The sequence below is a fragment of the Lynx rufus genome, unplaced genomic scaffold, assembly GCF_022079265.1.
Source record: "Lynx rufus isolate CCGP_SWC_20201006 ecotype Redwood Valley unplaced genomic scaffold, mLynRuf1.p SCAF_23, whole genome shotgun sequence".
Lineage (NCBI taxonomy): Eukaryota > Metazoa > Chordata > Mammalia > Carnivora > Felidae > Lynx > Lynx rufus.
Window position 1 is genome coordinate 15,114,007 of NW_025814838.1, and position 14,272 is coordinate 15,128,278.

A 14,272-nucleotide genomic window follows, 5' to 3' on the forward strand; every position below is an offset into this window, starting at 1 on the left:
ACCGGAGCCCTGAGGCTCAGTGGGGAGCACCCAAGGCTGGTCTCATGGGAAGTACTCAAGGAGAGATTCGGTTTCAAGTCCACTAGCTCCTGGCTCGGCCGTCTGCTAAATCTTGCTGGCTTTCAAGCCTTGTAACAAACCTGCAGTCACAGCCCCACTGCCGACTCAGCAAGGATTTCTCTGTGATTCTCTGTGAAGCAAGCCCCAGCCTTCCTGCTCTCTGCCTTTTCCAAGGGCAGCCCTCAGTCCACACCCTTGACCACATGGGCCAGAACAGGCTTCTTTCGAATTTCTTGGTAGATCACTATCAAAATGAAAATAGAAAATGGAAAGGTACCCCAGGGAATACCCCCAGGGGCCACAAAACTGTCGGAGAAATGCAGTGATCCCCTGAGGCTCTAACACAGATATGACATGTGTATGTGTATCTTTGTTGTTTTTAGTGTTTAGAATCCTGAGGATCCTAAATCAATTTCTACCACAAACCTCCAGCCTTCAGTTACTTCCTAGGGAGAAAGAGCAGGGGTTAAGAAAGCCCAGGGGCACCTCAGTAACTCCCTCGGTTAAGACTTCAGCTCAGGTCATGATCTCTCAGTTCATGGGTTCGTGCCCCACATTAGGCTCTGTGCTGACAGCTCAGAGCCTGGAGCCTGCTTCCAATTCTGTATCTCCCTCTCTCTCTACCCCTCCCCTGCTCGCACTCAGTCTCGCTCTCCAAAATAAATAAACATTAAAAAAAAAAAAAAAAAAAGGAAGAAAAGAAAAAGAATGGGATAGCCCAGATTCCTTACCACTGGCTATGTGACCATAGGTAAGTTACTTATCCTCTCTGCACCTCCTAGATCTATTCAATAAATAAGCATCCACATTGCACCTAAAACAGTGCCTAGTCTATACCAATCACTTTTTACATGTTAGCTATTATTATTGCTGTTGACAGCCCTATTCCCCCCAGGGGTGTCAGACATCTGGCTCTAAGAAATGCTTTCAACTGGCTGCTTTCTCTCTGAAGCACGGGGAAGCTACGCAATCCAGGCCTCTGTGCTCACTGCCCTGAGGGGGATAAAAGTGATAAAGTCCCCATGGACTCTGGGGAGGGGAAAACAATCAAGATATACCAGGAACTCTATGTACATTCCTTCTCTAATCCTTGCAAGGACCCTGGAGGTCAAGGTTAAATAAAGGTGCCACTCTCAGAGGAGGTAGGTCATTTGATCAAGGCCACATACACACTCAAACAGTAGTCTTTCCCTGGCTCTCCACGCAGCGGCAGACGTAAAGTCACACCAGGTATTTCTCTGGTTGAAGGCTAATCCTTGCAATGCACTGAACAGGTACTTGGAAGGGAAGAAAAGGGCAATGTTCTTTGGGTGCCCGCTGCACACCAGGAATTCTGCCCAAGGTCACGTGGCAAAATCAGTGGTGCAACAGAGGCTAAGCCCCTGGTCTGCCTGACTCCCGGACTAGTGCTCCCTGTACCATGCCACACTGCCACTCTGCCAGGGCCCAGGGAGGCTTACTGAAAAAGTAGGAACTTGAGCTGTGCTTTAAAAGGTAGAAAGAACTAGAATAGGTAAATCCACACAGACAGAACACAAGTGCTTAATGAGTCCGGGGTCTCCTTTGGGGTGATGAAAATCTTTTGGAACTAGACAGAGATGCTGGTTACACGACATCATTAATGTAGTAAATGCCAGTGAGTTGTTCACTTTGAAATGGTTGGTTTAATAATTGTTAAGGTGGGGGGGGGGGGGCAGGAGGGCAAAAGGACTCCAGATAGCAGCACCCAGCCCCCGCCTCACTTCCCTTCCATATTTCTGGTTCCACTGAGGGGGTCTGACGCTAAGAGGTCCTTCACTTCTGCATCATCAGCCTAATAACGGGGAGCAGGCACAGTCCAATAAATCAAGTTCTGAGAGGTTTGGTTACGAGGGGCCCTACGAACGGTGGGTGGAGATACGTGGCTCTCAACCAGGGTGATTTTGCCTTCACCACGGGACACTGGGCAATGTCCGCAGATATTGTCGGCACAAGTCGGAGGGGGCACGGGGCAGGTGGAGGCCAGGGACGCTGTTAAACCTCCGACAGCCCACAGGACGGCCCCCATGGCAGAGTTATCTGGCCTGTGAGCAATGCTGCAATTAGGAAATTCTTCCTGAAAGTACATGTGATTATCCCACTTCAGAGATGAAGAAACTGAGGCTCTGAGAGGCTAAATAACTGAAACCTCCACTTGTGCTCTGACTCCTGTCTCCTCTCATCTGCTCAAGGACATATCCAGCAACTGCCCCACCAAGTCAGTTTTTTCTTCTCATCTGTGCAATTCTTTTGTTGTAAAGTTTATTTATTTATTTATTTTGAGGGAGAGAGTAGGGGAGGAGCAGAGAGAGAGAGAGAGAGGGAAAGAGAATCCCAAGCAGGCTCCACACCTTCAGCGCACAACCTGACGTGGGGCTTGAACCCACAGAACTGTGAGATCCTCACCTGAGCGGAAACCAAGAGCCGGATGCTTAACCGACTGAGCCCCCCGGGCGCCCCTCATCTGTGCAATTCTTACAGCATGCGAGGATGTCAGAATATCTCCCCGCAAGTTTACCAAAAGCCACGCCCGCGCCTGCACACGCTCCCAGCTGCCAGCACAGCTCTTCCTTCACGGGAGAGCCAGCCCTGCTGTGACTGCTGCTCCGGGCTGTGGCCCTGCGCCCTTCTGTTCCCATGGCCTTCACCCTGCACCGATTACCTACACAGCGGCACAGGTGGCAGCAAATGACTGAGTGATCTTATACAACAAACACACGATACACTCAATGATATTATATGAGTTGTTCATGCAACACACCCTGCACAAGTGCAGTTAACGATGAGTTTCTATCAAGTCCTAAGCATGTGATGGGCTGTCTCAGATGATTTGTATTTCTGGTTTTCACTGAATAAACCTGCACCTTTAATGTGCCCCAGGACAGAGGTCAGCAAACTTTTTCCGTCAAGAGCCAGACAGTAAACATTTTAGGCTTTGTGGGTCATGTGGTCCCAACTCCTCAACTCTGCTCTGACATCTCAAAAGCAGCCAGAGATAATACATTACTGAACGAGCATAGCTGTTTACAAGAACAGGCCTTGGGCTGGATTTACCCTACGGGCCATAGTTTGCCAACCACTGCCCTAGCAGAATTAATCAGATGGAGGTTTTAAAAATTAACACAACACTGTCTGTGTTTCTAGACGTTATGGCTACCCAGTAAGCAGTAAGACGGTTACACGTTAGGGATTTCCGGAAGACTATAGACCAGACCCACACCTTAATCTTCCCTCACCCTATAACCAACAGCCCACATCAGAGCCTGGCAAGGGACAGGTACACCACCAACGCGTGGCCACCGCTGCAAGGCCGGCTCGCTCATGTTTGCAGGCATACAGGATGCTTGGCCCTCTCAGCCCAGTGGAGAGTTTAGTGCCGTTGTTTGTTTAGTTTCCACGATGCCCAAAAACCCACCACCACTCCAAAGCGGAAGCAAGAGAGATTGGGCACAAAGGGCGGCCTCGTATAGGCCAGAGAGGCATGTACAAGCCCAACATCAGATCCTCCCTCCCAACCCCCATGCCTCCAAGGTCAGGCGCAGAAAGGAAATGAGTGCAGTGGGCAGGGAGGGCAGAAAAGAGGGACAGGAAGGGACTGAGGGGTGCCTCTGGAGAGACGGCAGCTGCTACTGGGCTCCGGAGGACAGCACCACACAGGGGACAGCACCGCACAGCAACACCAACATGCAGTTGCCCCATCTTGTGGTTTTTCAAAGGAGACAGAAACTCAGATCTTCACGTCAATCAGTTGGCACCTAATTTTACAGCAGTGTTTCAGCCACCTCTGCCTGAACCAAACACAAGACACCCAGAGGCCAGATCTGCTACAAATCTTCTGTTCTGAGATACACATTAAACCTTTATATCCACCCATGAGATGTGTGCTCGTGACCCCTTCCTAACGGATAAAGGAACCAAGGTTTGGAGACATCGATCCCTTGTCCCAGGAAGAATGCCCCAACGCTGGACTCCAACACCCAGGCCTTCCAGCCTCCACAAGACCAGGCTAACCTCGGGCAGCCCAGCTTGCATGCAGGCAAAGGGACTCCACAAAGGGCCACTAAAGACTAACCTCCCAGTGGCCGGCTCAAGTGTCACCTTCTGTGAGAAACCTCCCTGCCCCGGCACAATACACTGCTCTCTACAGGGTGTCCCCACGACCCTGCAGCCACACCACACCCCTGGTATAATCGCCACCACACAAAGGATTATGGGGAATCAGAAATCTCCCGGCACACGCCTATCCTTGACTGTGAGCCTTCTCGCTCGGGGGGGGGGGGGGGGGGGGGGGGGGAGCCAGCGTCAATACGCCCCCACTCATGCAAGGAGCTCAACAGTTGGTCGAGTCAGGGCTCTGGGGTTAGGTTCTGTGGCTCCCCAAGTGGCTGCCTTAAATGGAGAAGACACAGCGAGCCAGGACACGGCAGCAGCCCCACGCGGGGGTAACGGGTGGAGTGAAGCAGCCGTTCTGTCTGCTCAGCATTTGCGCACGAAGGGATAAAACAGACTCCATTCTTCCCCAAAGTCCAGGCACTAGCTCCCTGTACTGTGGGGTACAGTGGCACAGCTGGGCCAGGACAAAAGGACAGAGTGTCGTCACCACACAATGGAAAGGGGCAGGCTCTGCTTCAAGGCAGAGAGATGGCCTCAGGCCATCCAAGTGGCCTTGTGATGTCTAAGACCAAAGACTAAGTCAACAGCATATTCATCAACAGGCAAAGAATTCACTCTAGAGCAGGGCTCAGCAAACATCTTCCGTAAAGAACAGATGGCGAATATTTTAGGCTTTGCAAGCCATAAGGTCTCTCTGTCACGGCCACTCAATTCTGCCACCGGACAGCGAAAGCAGTTGTTATCGAGAGTCAATGAACGGATGTGCTTGTGTTCCAATAAAACTTTATTAACGTTAACACAGGTGCCCGGCACAGTTTGCCAGTCTCTGCTTACAAAAAAACACTATAATGGCACTGTGCAAGCACTCTGAAGGGAAAATGAATCTTCCCTCACGGCTGGAGAAATGCAAATTATAAACCTACCAAATTAGCTGCCACATGTTGCCATTATATAACTACTCAATTCACCAAGGAACACTGAGGATGCAATTCTCCACTGCCGGTAAAGTGTGGGGAAGCAGGCACACACAGCACTCACTGCCAACAACGTATGGCGGCAGTAGGTTCTGAAGAGCAAGGGGGAAGTCCACACAAAAAGTTAACAAAACATCCAAATACCTTCCTGACACCCTGGAAACTAAGCTAAAGAGGAGGAAGAGGGGAAATGAGAAAAGGAAGAAGTGACTATTTCACCAGTTCCTCTATGTTCCAAATACTAAGGAACTACAGGTCCATCGCTTCCTTTAACTTGCATCTTCTGATGAGGGAATTAAGAGTCAGAGAAGTTCCAGAACATGCTCAGGTCCTTCGACAGGGAGTTCAATCCAGGACTGAGTCCCAACTTTATCCCACTAGGCCACAGTAACAGCCCAAGCACAGCATCAGGGGCACTCAGACTCCTCCCGGGGTATTCTGGAACGGGGGTCAGCAAACACAGCAAATCCAGCTGCTGCCTGTTCTTCTAAATAAAGTTTTATTGGAACACAGCCACATCCTTTCATTTATTGATTGCCTCTGCTGCTTTTATACTCCAACAGGGATGAGTAGTTGGGATGGAGACCAGATGGCCCACAAAGCAGAAAATATTTATTATCTGGGTCTTTACAGAAAACGCTTGCCAATTCTATCCTTGAACATCATAAATGGAATTTACTCTCTTTTCCTACAATGGTACATCCATTTGGTGGAACGTTATGCAGCCTTTTTAAAAAACGGTGACAGGAAGACACATGGATAAATGCTATAATGTAAGTGGAAACACTAATTCAGATGTAGACTCAAGGCAATTATGTAAAATGCATATGCACTGAGCAGAGACAGAAGTGCAATAACTAAAAATCTAAATATCCTAATGTTCTTGGAAGGTATGTCTATAGGGATATTCCATGTATTCACAATCATCTTTAAAGTCATTCGGGGTTTTTTGCTTTTTTATTTTTTATGTATTTATTTTTTAAGATGAGGGAGAAAAGAGCAGATCCTAAAACATGCAGACAGGCAAGGAAAAATAAGATGCGATGGACAAGGTTCCCTCCAAGTAAAGCCTGGAGGGAGCACAGCCCAGCAGGGCGCTGCAGGGACGACGGGCAAAGCACCAGAGCCAGACCCCGGGAGGGCTCCCAGAGAGGCAAGCAGAAGTCAGGGCCCAGGAAGAGTCCTCACTCCCCCGAAGGCTTCCGACTGCTACCGCCCACGCCCCAAATTGATGTTCCGCCACCCTCCCCACCTCAGTGAGAGGCAAGGCTTTACCCCCCTTCAGCTGCTCAGGAGCAAAACTCAGGAGCAACCCTTCCCCTCCCTCAGGTCTCTGCTCACAACCCACCTTCCTCACAGCCCTCTCCCGTCAGTTCCTCCTCTATCCAGACAACAAGTAGTCAGATGCCACCCTCGGGCTCTGGACTGGGCGTGCGACCCAGACCCGGCCAACAAGAGCCACAGCGATGGGTTCCAGGATGACCACATAGCCTGCCAGACTGCTGTGAGTCAGCCCCAGGACTTCTGCGGGAGCAACTGGGAAAGAGGCCCACCCTCTGCTTGGGTGTTGCTACACGGTAGGCTGTGACCCGAGAGCTGCGGGCAGGCATCTTGCCTCCACGGGGTAGACAGAGGCTGCTGGAGGAGAAGCCAACCAAGAGGAAAGTGGAGTTTCGAAACAGACAGAAAGGTCGTCCTGACGATGCTCTCAGCACCAGAATGCAACTGGGCCTGAGGACAGTCCTATCCCTAGACCTCTCCATTGCAAGATGTTTTAAACTCCAGCTTTTCCCAGATCAACTTCTGCCACAGGCAACTGAGGAGTCCTGGCTGACATGTCCGTTACTCCCACAAAACCTTTTGGTCCATTCATTCCATGTGCTTCCACAGACACCAACAGTGCAGCCCTCTGCTAAGTGACGGATGAAGCATCCAACTGTCATTCGGTAAATGTCTGCTGAATGTTGAACCCTGAATTTCCGGCCAGGCTCTGTGACCACCCGAGCCCTCACGCCTTCCAGCAGCATTTCAAGTTACTGCAACCACTTCAAAAGCAAGAACAATCAAGAACTATACACATTTCCATGTTACAGCTACCTCAGGGAAATCATCCTAAGGACATATCAATCAAAAGGAAAGAACACTACCTTGAACAAAAACGTTCACTGCATCATTATTTATAATAAGAACCAAAAAAAAGAAAGAAAAAGGAAAATAAATAAGCTAAGTTTCCAAAAGTAGAATCAAATATTATGGTTTAAAAATTACGCTACATGTGGGGCACCTGGATGGCTTGGTCAGTTGAGCAGCCAACTTCAGCTCAGGTCATGATCTCGCAGTTTGTGAGTTCAAGTCCCGCGTCCGGCCCTGCACTGACAGCTCAGAGCCTGGAGCCTGCTTCAGATTCTGTGTCTCTCTCTCTTCCTCTCTCTCTCTCTCTTTCTCTCTCTCTCTCTCTGCCTTTCCCCTGTTCATGCTCTCTCTCTCTCTCTCTCAAAAATAAATTTAAAAACACATGTTTTTAAAAAATTATACTACAAGCAGGTAGATGGATTGATGGATTATGAAGCCTATAAAAGTGATCAATACAAAGATCATGTAGCAATGTGGCAAAGCTTTACCCAAAAATGTTAAGGGTAAAAGCAAAATGCAAATTTCTAGAGTAATGGTAAAATTACTTAAGCTCTTATCAGTGTTTCTCAACCCTTTATTCGTTACCTTCCCCCTTCAGATCTCGTTCAGACATTTTTTTAATCATCCCTCCATGAAATTTCAATACCGCAAATACAGTGTATATCTGTTTACATACTGCATACATATCTGTGTTTTCCACATAACATTAAAATTTCTTTCTCTCTCGAGAACCACTTTTCACCCCCATTGAGACAAGATGGCAGCGGGATGGAAGGCGCTTTATCCTTTATCTAGAATCATGTCTACATTTGCCAGAATTCAGAGAAGGCCACAGATTCTTAGATTTTACTTCCCATATTTTAAGAACTCTAAGAAGTTAATTTCCTATTGGTTACAACAAGGAAGCAGGAGAGGTGATGTCAATGGGTTTTAGTCCATTGCCACTTACTAGCACAGGACATGGTCAAATATTTGCTGATGGTAGAACACTTACTTCTTGCAATCTGCCATAACAGATCAACCCAATGCCTTCATTAGAGGGGAAAAAAGTTGATATCATCACTTTTTCTTTGAATGAAAACCACACACATTCTTTTTTTCCATTCACTCGCTTCAGCTGATTCTTCATCCCAAACAGAAGCTACTGCTGAAAATAACCCAGTCAATGCCAAAGAGAAAACCATGAGCCTCAACATTCCAGAAAAACAAGATAAAGCTGCCAAAATGTACATAAACATCAGGCAAGAAACAGCAGCAAATGACCCACGAAGACCCAAACTCGGACACATGTGACCTCTCTAGGTTTAGCTTTCCCCACCCTTGAAACAGGGTTTTAAGCGTCTTAACTAACTTAAAGATCCTTGACAGACTAATTACTGATGGAAATGAGCATCAAGGTCCTTCAAACAGTCTTACAAAAAAAAAAAAAAAAAAGCTTGAGAATCATGACTTTCTGGTCCTTCAAGTTCTACTTTCTAAATAAGAGCAGAAGAATTATCTGGCAATCATAATTCCTTAGCTCTCGCAGGCTGGTCATCAAGTAAGTATTCCTACCTACTGGATTCTTTAAAGAGAAACAAATAAATCATGACCAGCTATTAACCTCCGACAACCACCCACACGTAGCAGGCATCCTTCCTACTGGCTATGTTACATAGCCACACATATACGAATCCACAAACATTGTTTCATACACATGGTTTAATGTGCATCAAGGTATATATTTTAGTATATTTCTGCACTCTGCTTCTTTTTAGAGAACGTTAATGTTGAGATATAGCCACAGTGATATGTAGAAATCCATTTTATTCCTTTTAACATCTTTGAGGTTTTCCATCACGTGACCATACCACATATATGTCTCATCTACCCTGTTAATGGTCATCAGGGTTGTTCGGCCTCACGACACCCATTTATCTTGTGTATGCATTACCTAGGCATTCCACTTCCTGGTTATTTGCACTTAATGCATTTGGCCTTGAAACCAGCTGACCTCTGACTCAAACGTTTTCAACTACAAAATACAGAAGACTCTAATTGCCAATTTACAGGAAATACAAGAGACTGAGAAACATGTCAAACCACACCAAAAGGATGCAATCAGCAAAATCCCACAAAGACATGAACTATTTCCTTCATCAAAAGTTGCAAGGGGTAAAAACAGACAGATGAAACGGCAACCTATTAGTTTAAAAAAAAAAAAAAGATAAAAAAAATTTTAATGTTTATTTTTGAGAGAGAGAGACAGAGAGAGACAGAGCAGGAGTAGGGGAGGGGCAGAGAGAGATGCAGACACAGAATCCAAAGCAAGGTCCAGGCTGTGAACCGTCAGCACAGAGCCCAACACGGGGCTTGAACTCACCAACTGTGAGATCGTGACCTGAGCTAAAGTCAGATGCTTAACCGACTGAGCCACCCAGGCACCCCTAAAAAAAAGATTTTTTGCTTCAAAGGACAGTATCAAGAAAGTTAAAACACACACACACACACACACAAAATGGGAGACATTTTTATAAATAATACATCTAAGGGACTTGTACCCAGAAACTATACAGGATTCTTACGGGTCAACAATAAAAACAACCCAATTTAAAAATGGACAAAGGAATCTGAGCAGACATTTCTCGAAAGAAGATACACACAAACAGCCAATAAGCTCATGAAAATATGCTCAACATCATTGATCATTAGGGAAATGCAAATCAAAACCACAAAAAGGCACCGCTTCACACCCACTCAGAATGGCTATAATCAAAAGGCTGTTGGCAAAGGTGTGAAGAAACCAGAACCTTCATGCAGCGCTAGTGGGAATGGAAAATGGTGCAGCTGCTTTGGAAAACTGTCTGACCGTTCCTCAGACGGGGCAGGCAATTCTACTCTTAGATATCGACCCGAGAGAAATAAAAAGATATGCTCACACAAAAACTTGTACATGAATGTTCACAGCAGCATTATTCCTAAAGGGGCCAAAAAGTGGAAACAAGTCAAATGTCCATCAGCTGAAGACTGGCTAAACAAAACAGAGAACAATGAGATGTTATTCAAACACAAAATGGAATGAACCTGAGTTCCATGCTACACTGTGGCAAAGTTTAGAAGGATACTTTTAGTGAAAACAGCCAGACACAAAAGGCTACATATTGTATGACTCAATCTATATGAAATATTGGCAATAGGTAAATCCATAGGTAGAGTAGATTAGTGGTTGCTTGGGGCTAAGGGGAAGGAGAATGAGGAACCACAGTTAAGAGGTACAGCATTCCTTTCTGGACTGATGAAAATGTTCTAAATCCGATTATGCTGATGCAGGCACAACTCTGTGAATATACCAAACACTAAAAAGATAGCAATTAAACTAAAAAAGAGAGAGAGAGATTTGAAGACTTAAAAAACACAACAATCTGCATTGTTTAAACCTTGTTTAGATCCTGAGTCTTAAAAAAAAAAAAAAAAAACTCTAAAATTATAAGGCAATCATGGAAATTTGAATCTTGAATATCTGCTGTTAATGAATTACTGCTAATTTCTTACAGGTATGATAATGAAATTGAGCTATATTTTTTTTTTAAAAAGAGTCCCAATATGTTAGAGATACACATTAAAATAGTAACAGATGAAAGGATCCGGTCAGTGTCTGGGATTTGCTTCAAAATAAACTGGGGACAGAAGTAAGAAATAGATAGGTACAAAGGGGAAGTGATCATGAGATGGTAAGTGCTCATTAGACTATTCTCTCCACGTTAGAGATGTTTGAAATTTTCTATTAAAAAAAAAAGGACAGCGGGAAGAGAAGACATACTTCCATGCAACATTATTTTATGGTGCCCAATCATCAACCCCAAGGGTGAGAAAACCTTGTTTTAACTGTATTCTCAAGAAACGTGAAGGGGGGCGGGGCACCTGGGTGGCTCAGTTGGTTAAGGGTCCTACTTTGGCTCAGGTCACCATCTCACAGTTCATGGGTTCAAGCCCCACATCGGGCTCTGTGCTGACAGCTCAGAGCCTGGAGCCTCCTTCGGATTGTGTCTCGCTTTGTCTCTCCCCCGCTCGTGCTCTGTCTCTCCCTCTCAAAAATAAACATTAAAAAAATTAAAAAATAAAAAAAAAGAAACGTGAAGGGGTAATTGGAGAATGGGGGTCAAAAGTTACAGAAGTCCGGTTATAAGATATGTACGCATTAGAGATGTCAAGCACAACATGTCAACACAGCTGTACGATATCTAGGAAAAGAGCTACGACAGGAAATCCTAAGAGCTCTAATCGCAAAGAGAAAAATGGTCTTATTTTCTTATTGTATCCAAAGAAGATGGATGTTAGCTGAACCCATCAAGGTAATCATTTCATGATAAATGGCAATCACGCTGCTCGCCCTAAACTTACAGTGATGTATGTCAATTATGTGCCAATAAAACTAGGGGAAAGAAAAAAATTGAAAATACCTCGGACTTCCCTTCTGCCCTCAGCAACCATTTTTTCTGCCTCAATTACAATCTTTCCAAAAGAAGGCTGTCATCCATCCTGAACACTTCTTCCTTAAAAAGCCATCTGTTGGTTTCCTTTTGTAATGATTTTTTTTAATAAATTTTAAAACGTCCTTATCTTTGGTATTAAGTTGGCTTTTGAAGGCTACATTGATCAATTTCCCTTGGCTTGTCAATTTCACTGGCACCTGGGATCAAGGCCCGAGAATGGTCCAGAATTTGAGGCACAGTCTCCTTGGTTATATTAAAAGCAAGAGGTTTTCAAGGCGTACTTAGCCCCAGCCCTTGTCTCAGAGCTGGGTCAGAAAATCACCCCACCTGAACCTCGGCTGGGTCCTTACCTCCACAACAACCGCACTAAGTTCCCATCTACACACCACACGAAGCACAGTACCAATAACCAGGTAGAGTTATTTAGTCATCGCAACATGACTAGGTGACAGGTACTATTATCTACCCCACTTTGCTGGGACTTCCAGAATGGCCAAATCACACAGCTTTTTATAGCAGAGTCAGGATTTGAACTCAGGCTGTCTAGCTCCATCCAGGGCCCGCACTTACACCAGGGTGTATTATCTCCTGGGTGGAAACCAGCTCATCACATCTTTGCTGCAGGATCACTGACATTCAGGGGCCAGAAACTTTAATTAGGCCAAAAATCATTTGCTCTGACAACAGAAGCTGGCCTATCTCCCAGGAAACCCCCTTCCCAGCTCCCTCACCAGGACCAACAATTTCACACATCTTGCTCTGAAAGGCAAAACAAAAGGCGCATGTCTTGTAAAAAAAAAAAAAAAAAAAAAGTGACCCATGGAGATAACTCAAACGTTAACAACTAAGAGAGACACATCCTCACCTCTTTGCCCCCATCCCCCAAACTCCAGAAATGCCTGGGTGAAAGGCTAGGGCTACGGAGGGGGGGGGGGGGGATGCAGGGACACTTCAGAGGCAATCCCACAGTTCAGAGGAAAACAGGCAGGGAGAGGGTAGGCGGATCCTCCTAAGAAAATGCAGATCCCAGTCAGGGCGGGCTGAGAGGCTTCCCGGAGTCACTCTGAACGTCCACCACCACCCAGGAATGACTTAGCACCAAAACACCGACAGACCGCTTCAGAGAAGGGCTGAGAACACGCGTCCAAGTCTAGGGACTAAACTTCAGAAACACCGAGGACGAGCTGTCCACACCCACCTCCCTCCCACTCCCGGCCTCCCCACCAAAACCACACCCCTCCCTGCGGGCGGGAGGGGGGTGGGCTGGGACCTGCGACGCGTTGGTCCCCAGATGGGTTCGGTGTGGAACCAGAAGGGAAGGGGGTGCAGGACAGGGCCAAGGAGACCTCAAAGGAGCTAGGAAAAGAAGTGAAAGGGGCGGGAGTATGAGACAAATAATAATAATAATAATAATAATAATAATAACCAAAATGTAAGAAGCAAGGGCCAGTAGGGAAACTAAGCGAGTAACTGGGAACCACTGGGGACTGGGACAGCAAAGCACCGGGGCACAGGGCGCAAGGGAATGGGAGGCGCGGGGAAGACAAAGAGGCTGGAGCACTCACAGTCCTCTGGGGACCGACAGCCACGGGGGCTCGGGGCTCAGGAGCCAGCAAGCTAAGAGTGTCTGGAGACGACACCCTCCCTGCCTGTCTGGAGACTGGAGGGACCGCACACACGGGGCCTGGGAAGCGGGAATGATGAGGGAGCAGAGGGCCCTGGAGCTGAAGCTGGGACTGGGGGCGTCCAGGAGTTAGGAGGGACTGAGACCCGGGGGACTGAGGACGGGGAGAGTGGTGACTGGGCACGGGGGTCGGAGCGCTGGGAGAGACTGGAGGTCTGGAGACAGGTGTCCAGGAGCGGGCTAAGTGGTGGACGGGAGGCTGGGGGCTGGGAGTGCCTGGGCTCGGGTCGCCAGAGAAGTGCAGGTGACCAGGGTCCAGCCCCCGGGCGTACACAGGGGTCTGCGAGCGACGGGACAGGGGTCGGCCGGCGGGCGGGCGGGACGCGGGGGCTCGGGGGCCGGAGTGTGCAGCTGGAGCGGCGGGAGCCGGGGCGTCCCGGCCGGGTGACAGCGGCGAGGCCGCCACTCACCGCTCATGGTGCTGCTCCCGGGCCGGTGCCTGCGCCGCGCTGCCGCCGCTGCCGCCACTGCCGCCGCCGGGCTCCAGACAGGCCGGGAGACAGCGCGCCGCCCCGCCCGCCCGCCCCGCCCCGGAAGTGGAGCGCCGCCGCCGCCGACCCGCCCACCGACCCGGAAGGTAAACAGGGGAGCCGGCGGGGCGGTGGTGCGGCGGGGGCCGGGACGGGTCAGAGGCGCCCGCAGGGCCACGCGGTGGTGCGAGAGCAACGCTTTCCTCCTGGGCCCACAGCCCCGTCGGGAGACCGTGGCCAGGCCACGAGAAATGGGCCAACACCTTTCCAGAGAGTAATAGGAGCTGAGAGGGGAAATCAAAAAGGGGAATGGGCCAAAGCGTGGGAACGGGGGAGGCGGACGGTTCT

At 48.0% G+C, this 14,272-nt stretch overlaps 1 protein-coding gene across 9 annotated transcripts in view; it reads right to left on the minus strand.

Annotated features, from left to right (window-relative positions):
- The window catches only part of SNX29 (sorting nexin 29), a 499,996-nt gene extending 486,049 nt beyond the window's left edge, over nucleotides 1-13,947 (minus strand). For all 9 annotated transcript variants that reach the window (XR_006963587.1, XR_006963584.1, XR_006963586.1 and 6 more), the window contains exon 1: nucleotides 13,865-13,947. Coding sequence is in view for 5 of the 9 variants with exons in the window: in XM_047087507.1 (XP_046943463.1) it covers nucleotides 13,865-13,871 (7 nt within the window). In the remaining 4 variants the exon portion in view is untranslated. The remainder of the gene's footprint in view (nucleotides 1-13,864) is intronic.
- Nucleotides 13,948-14,272: the final 325 nt, after the last annotated feature.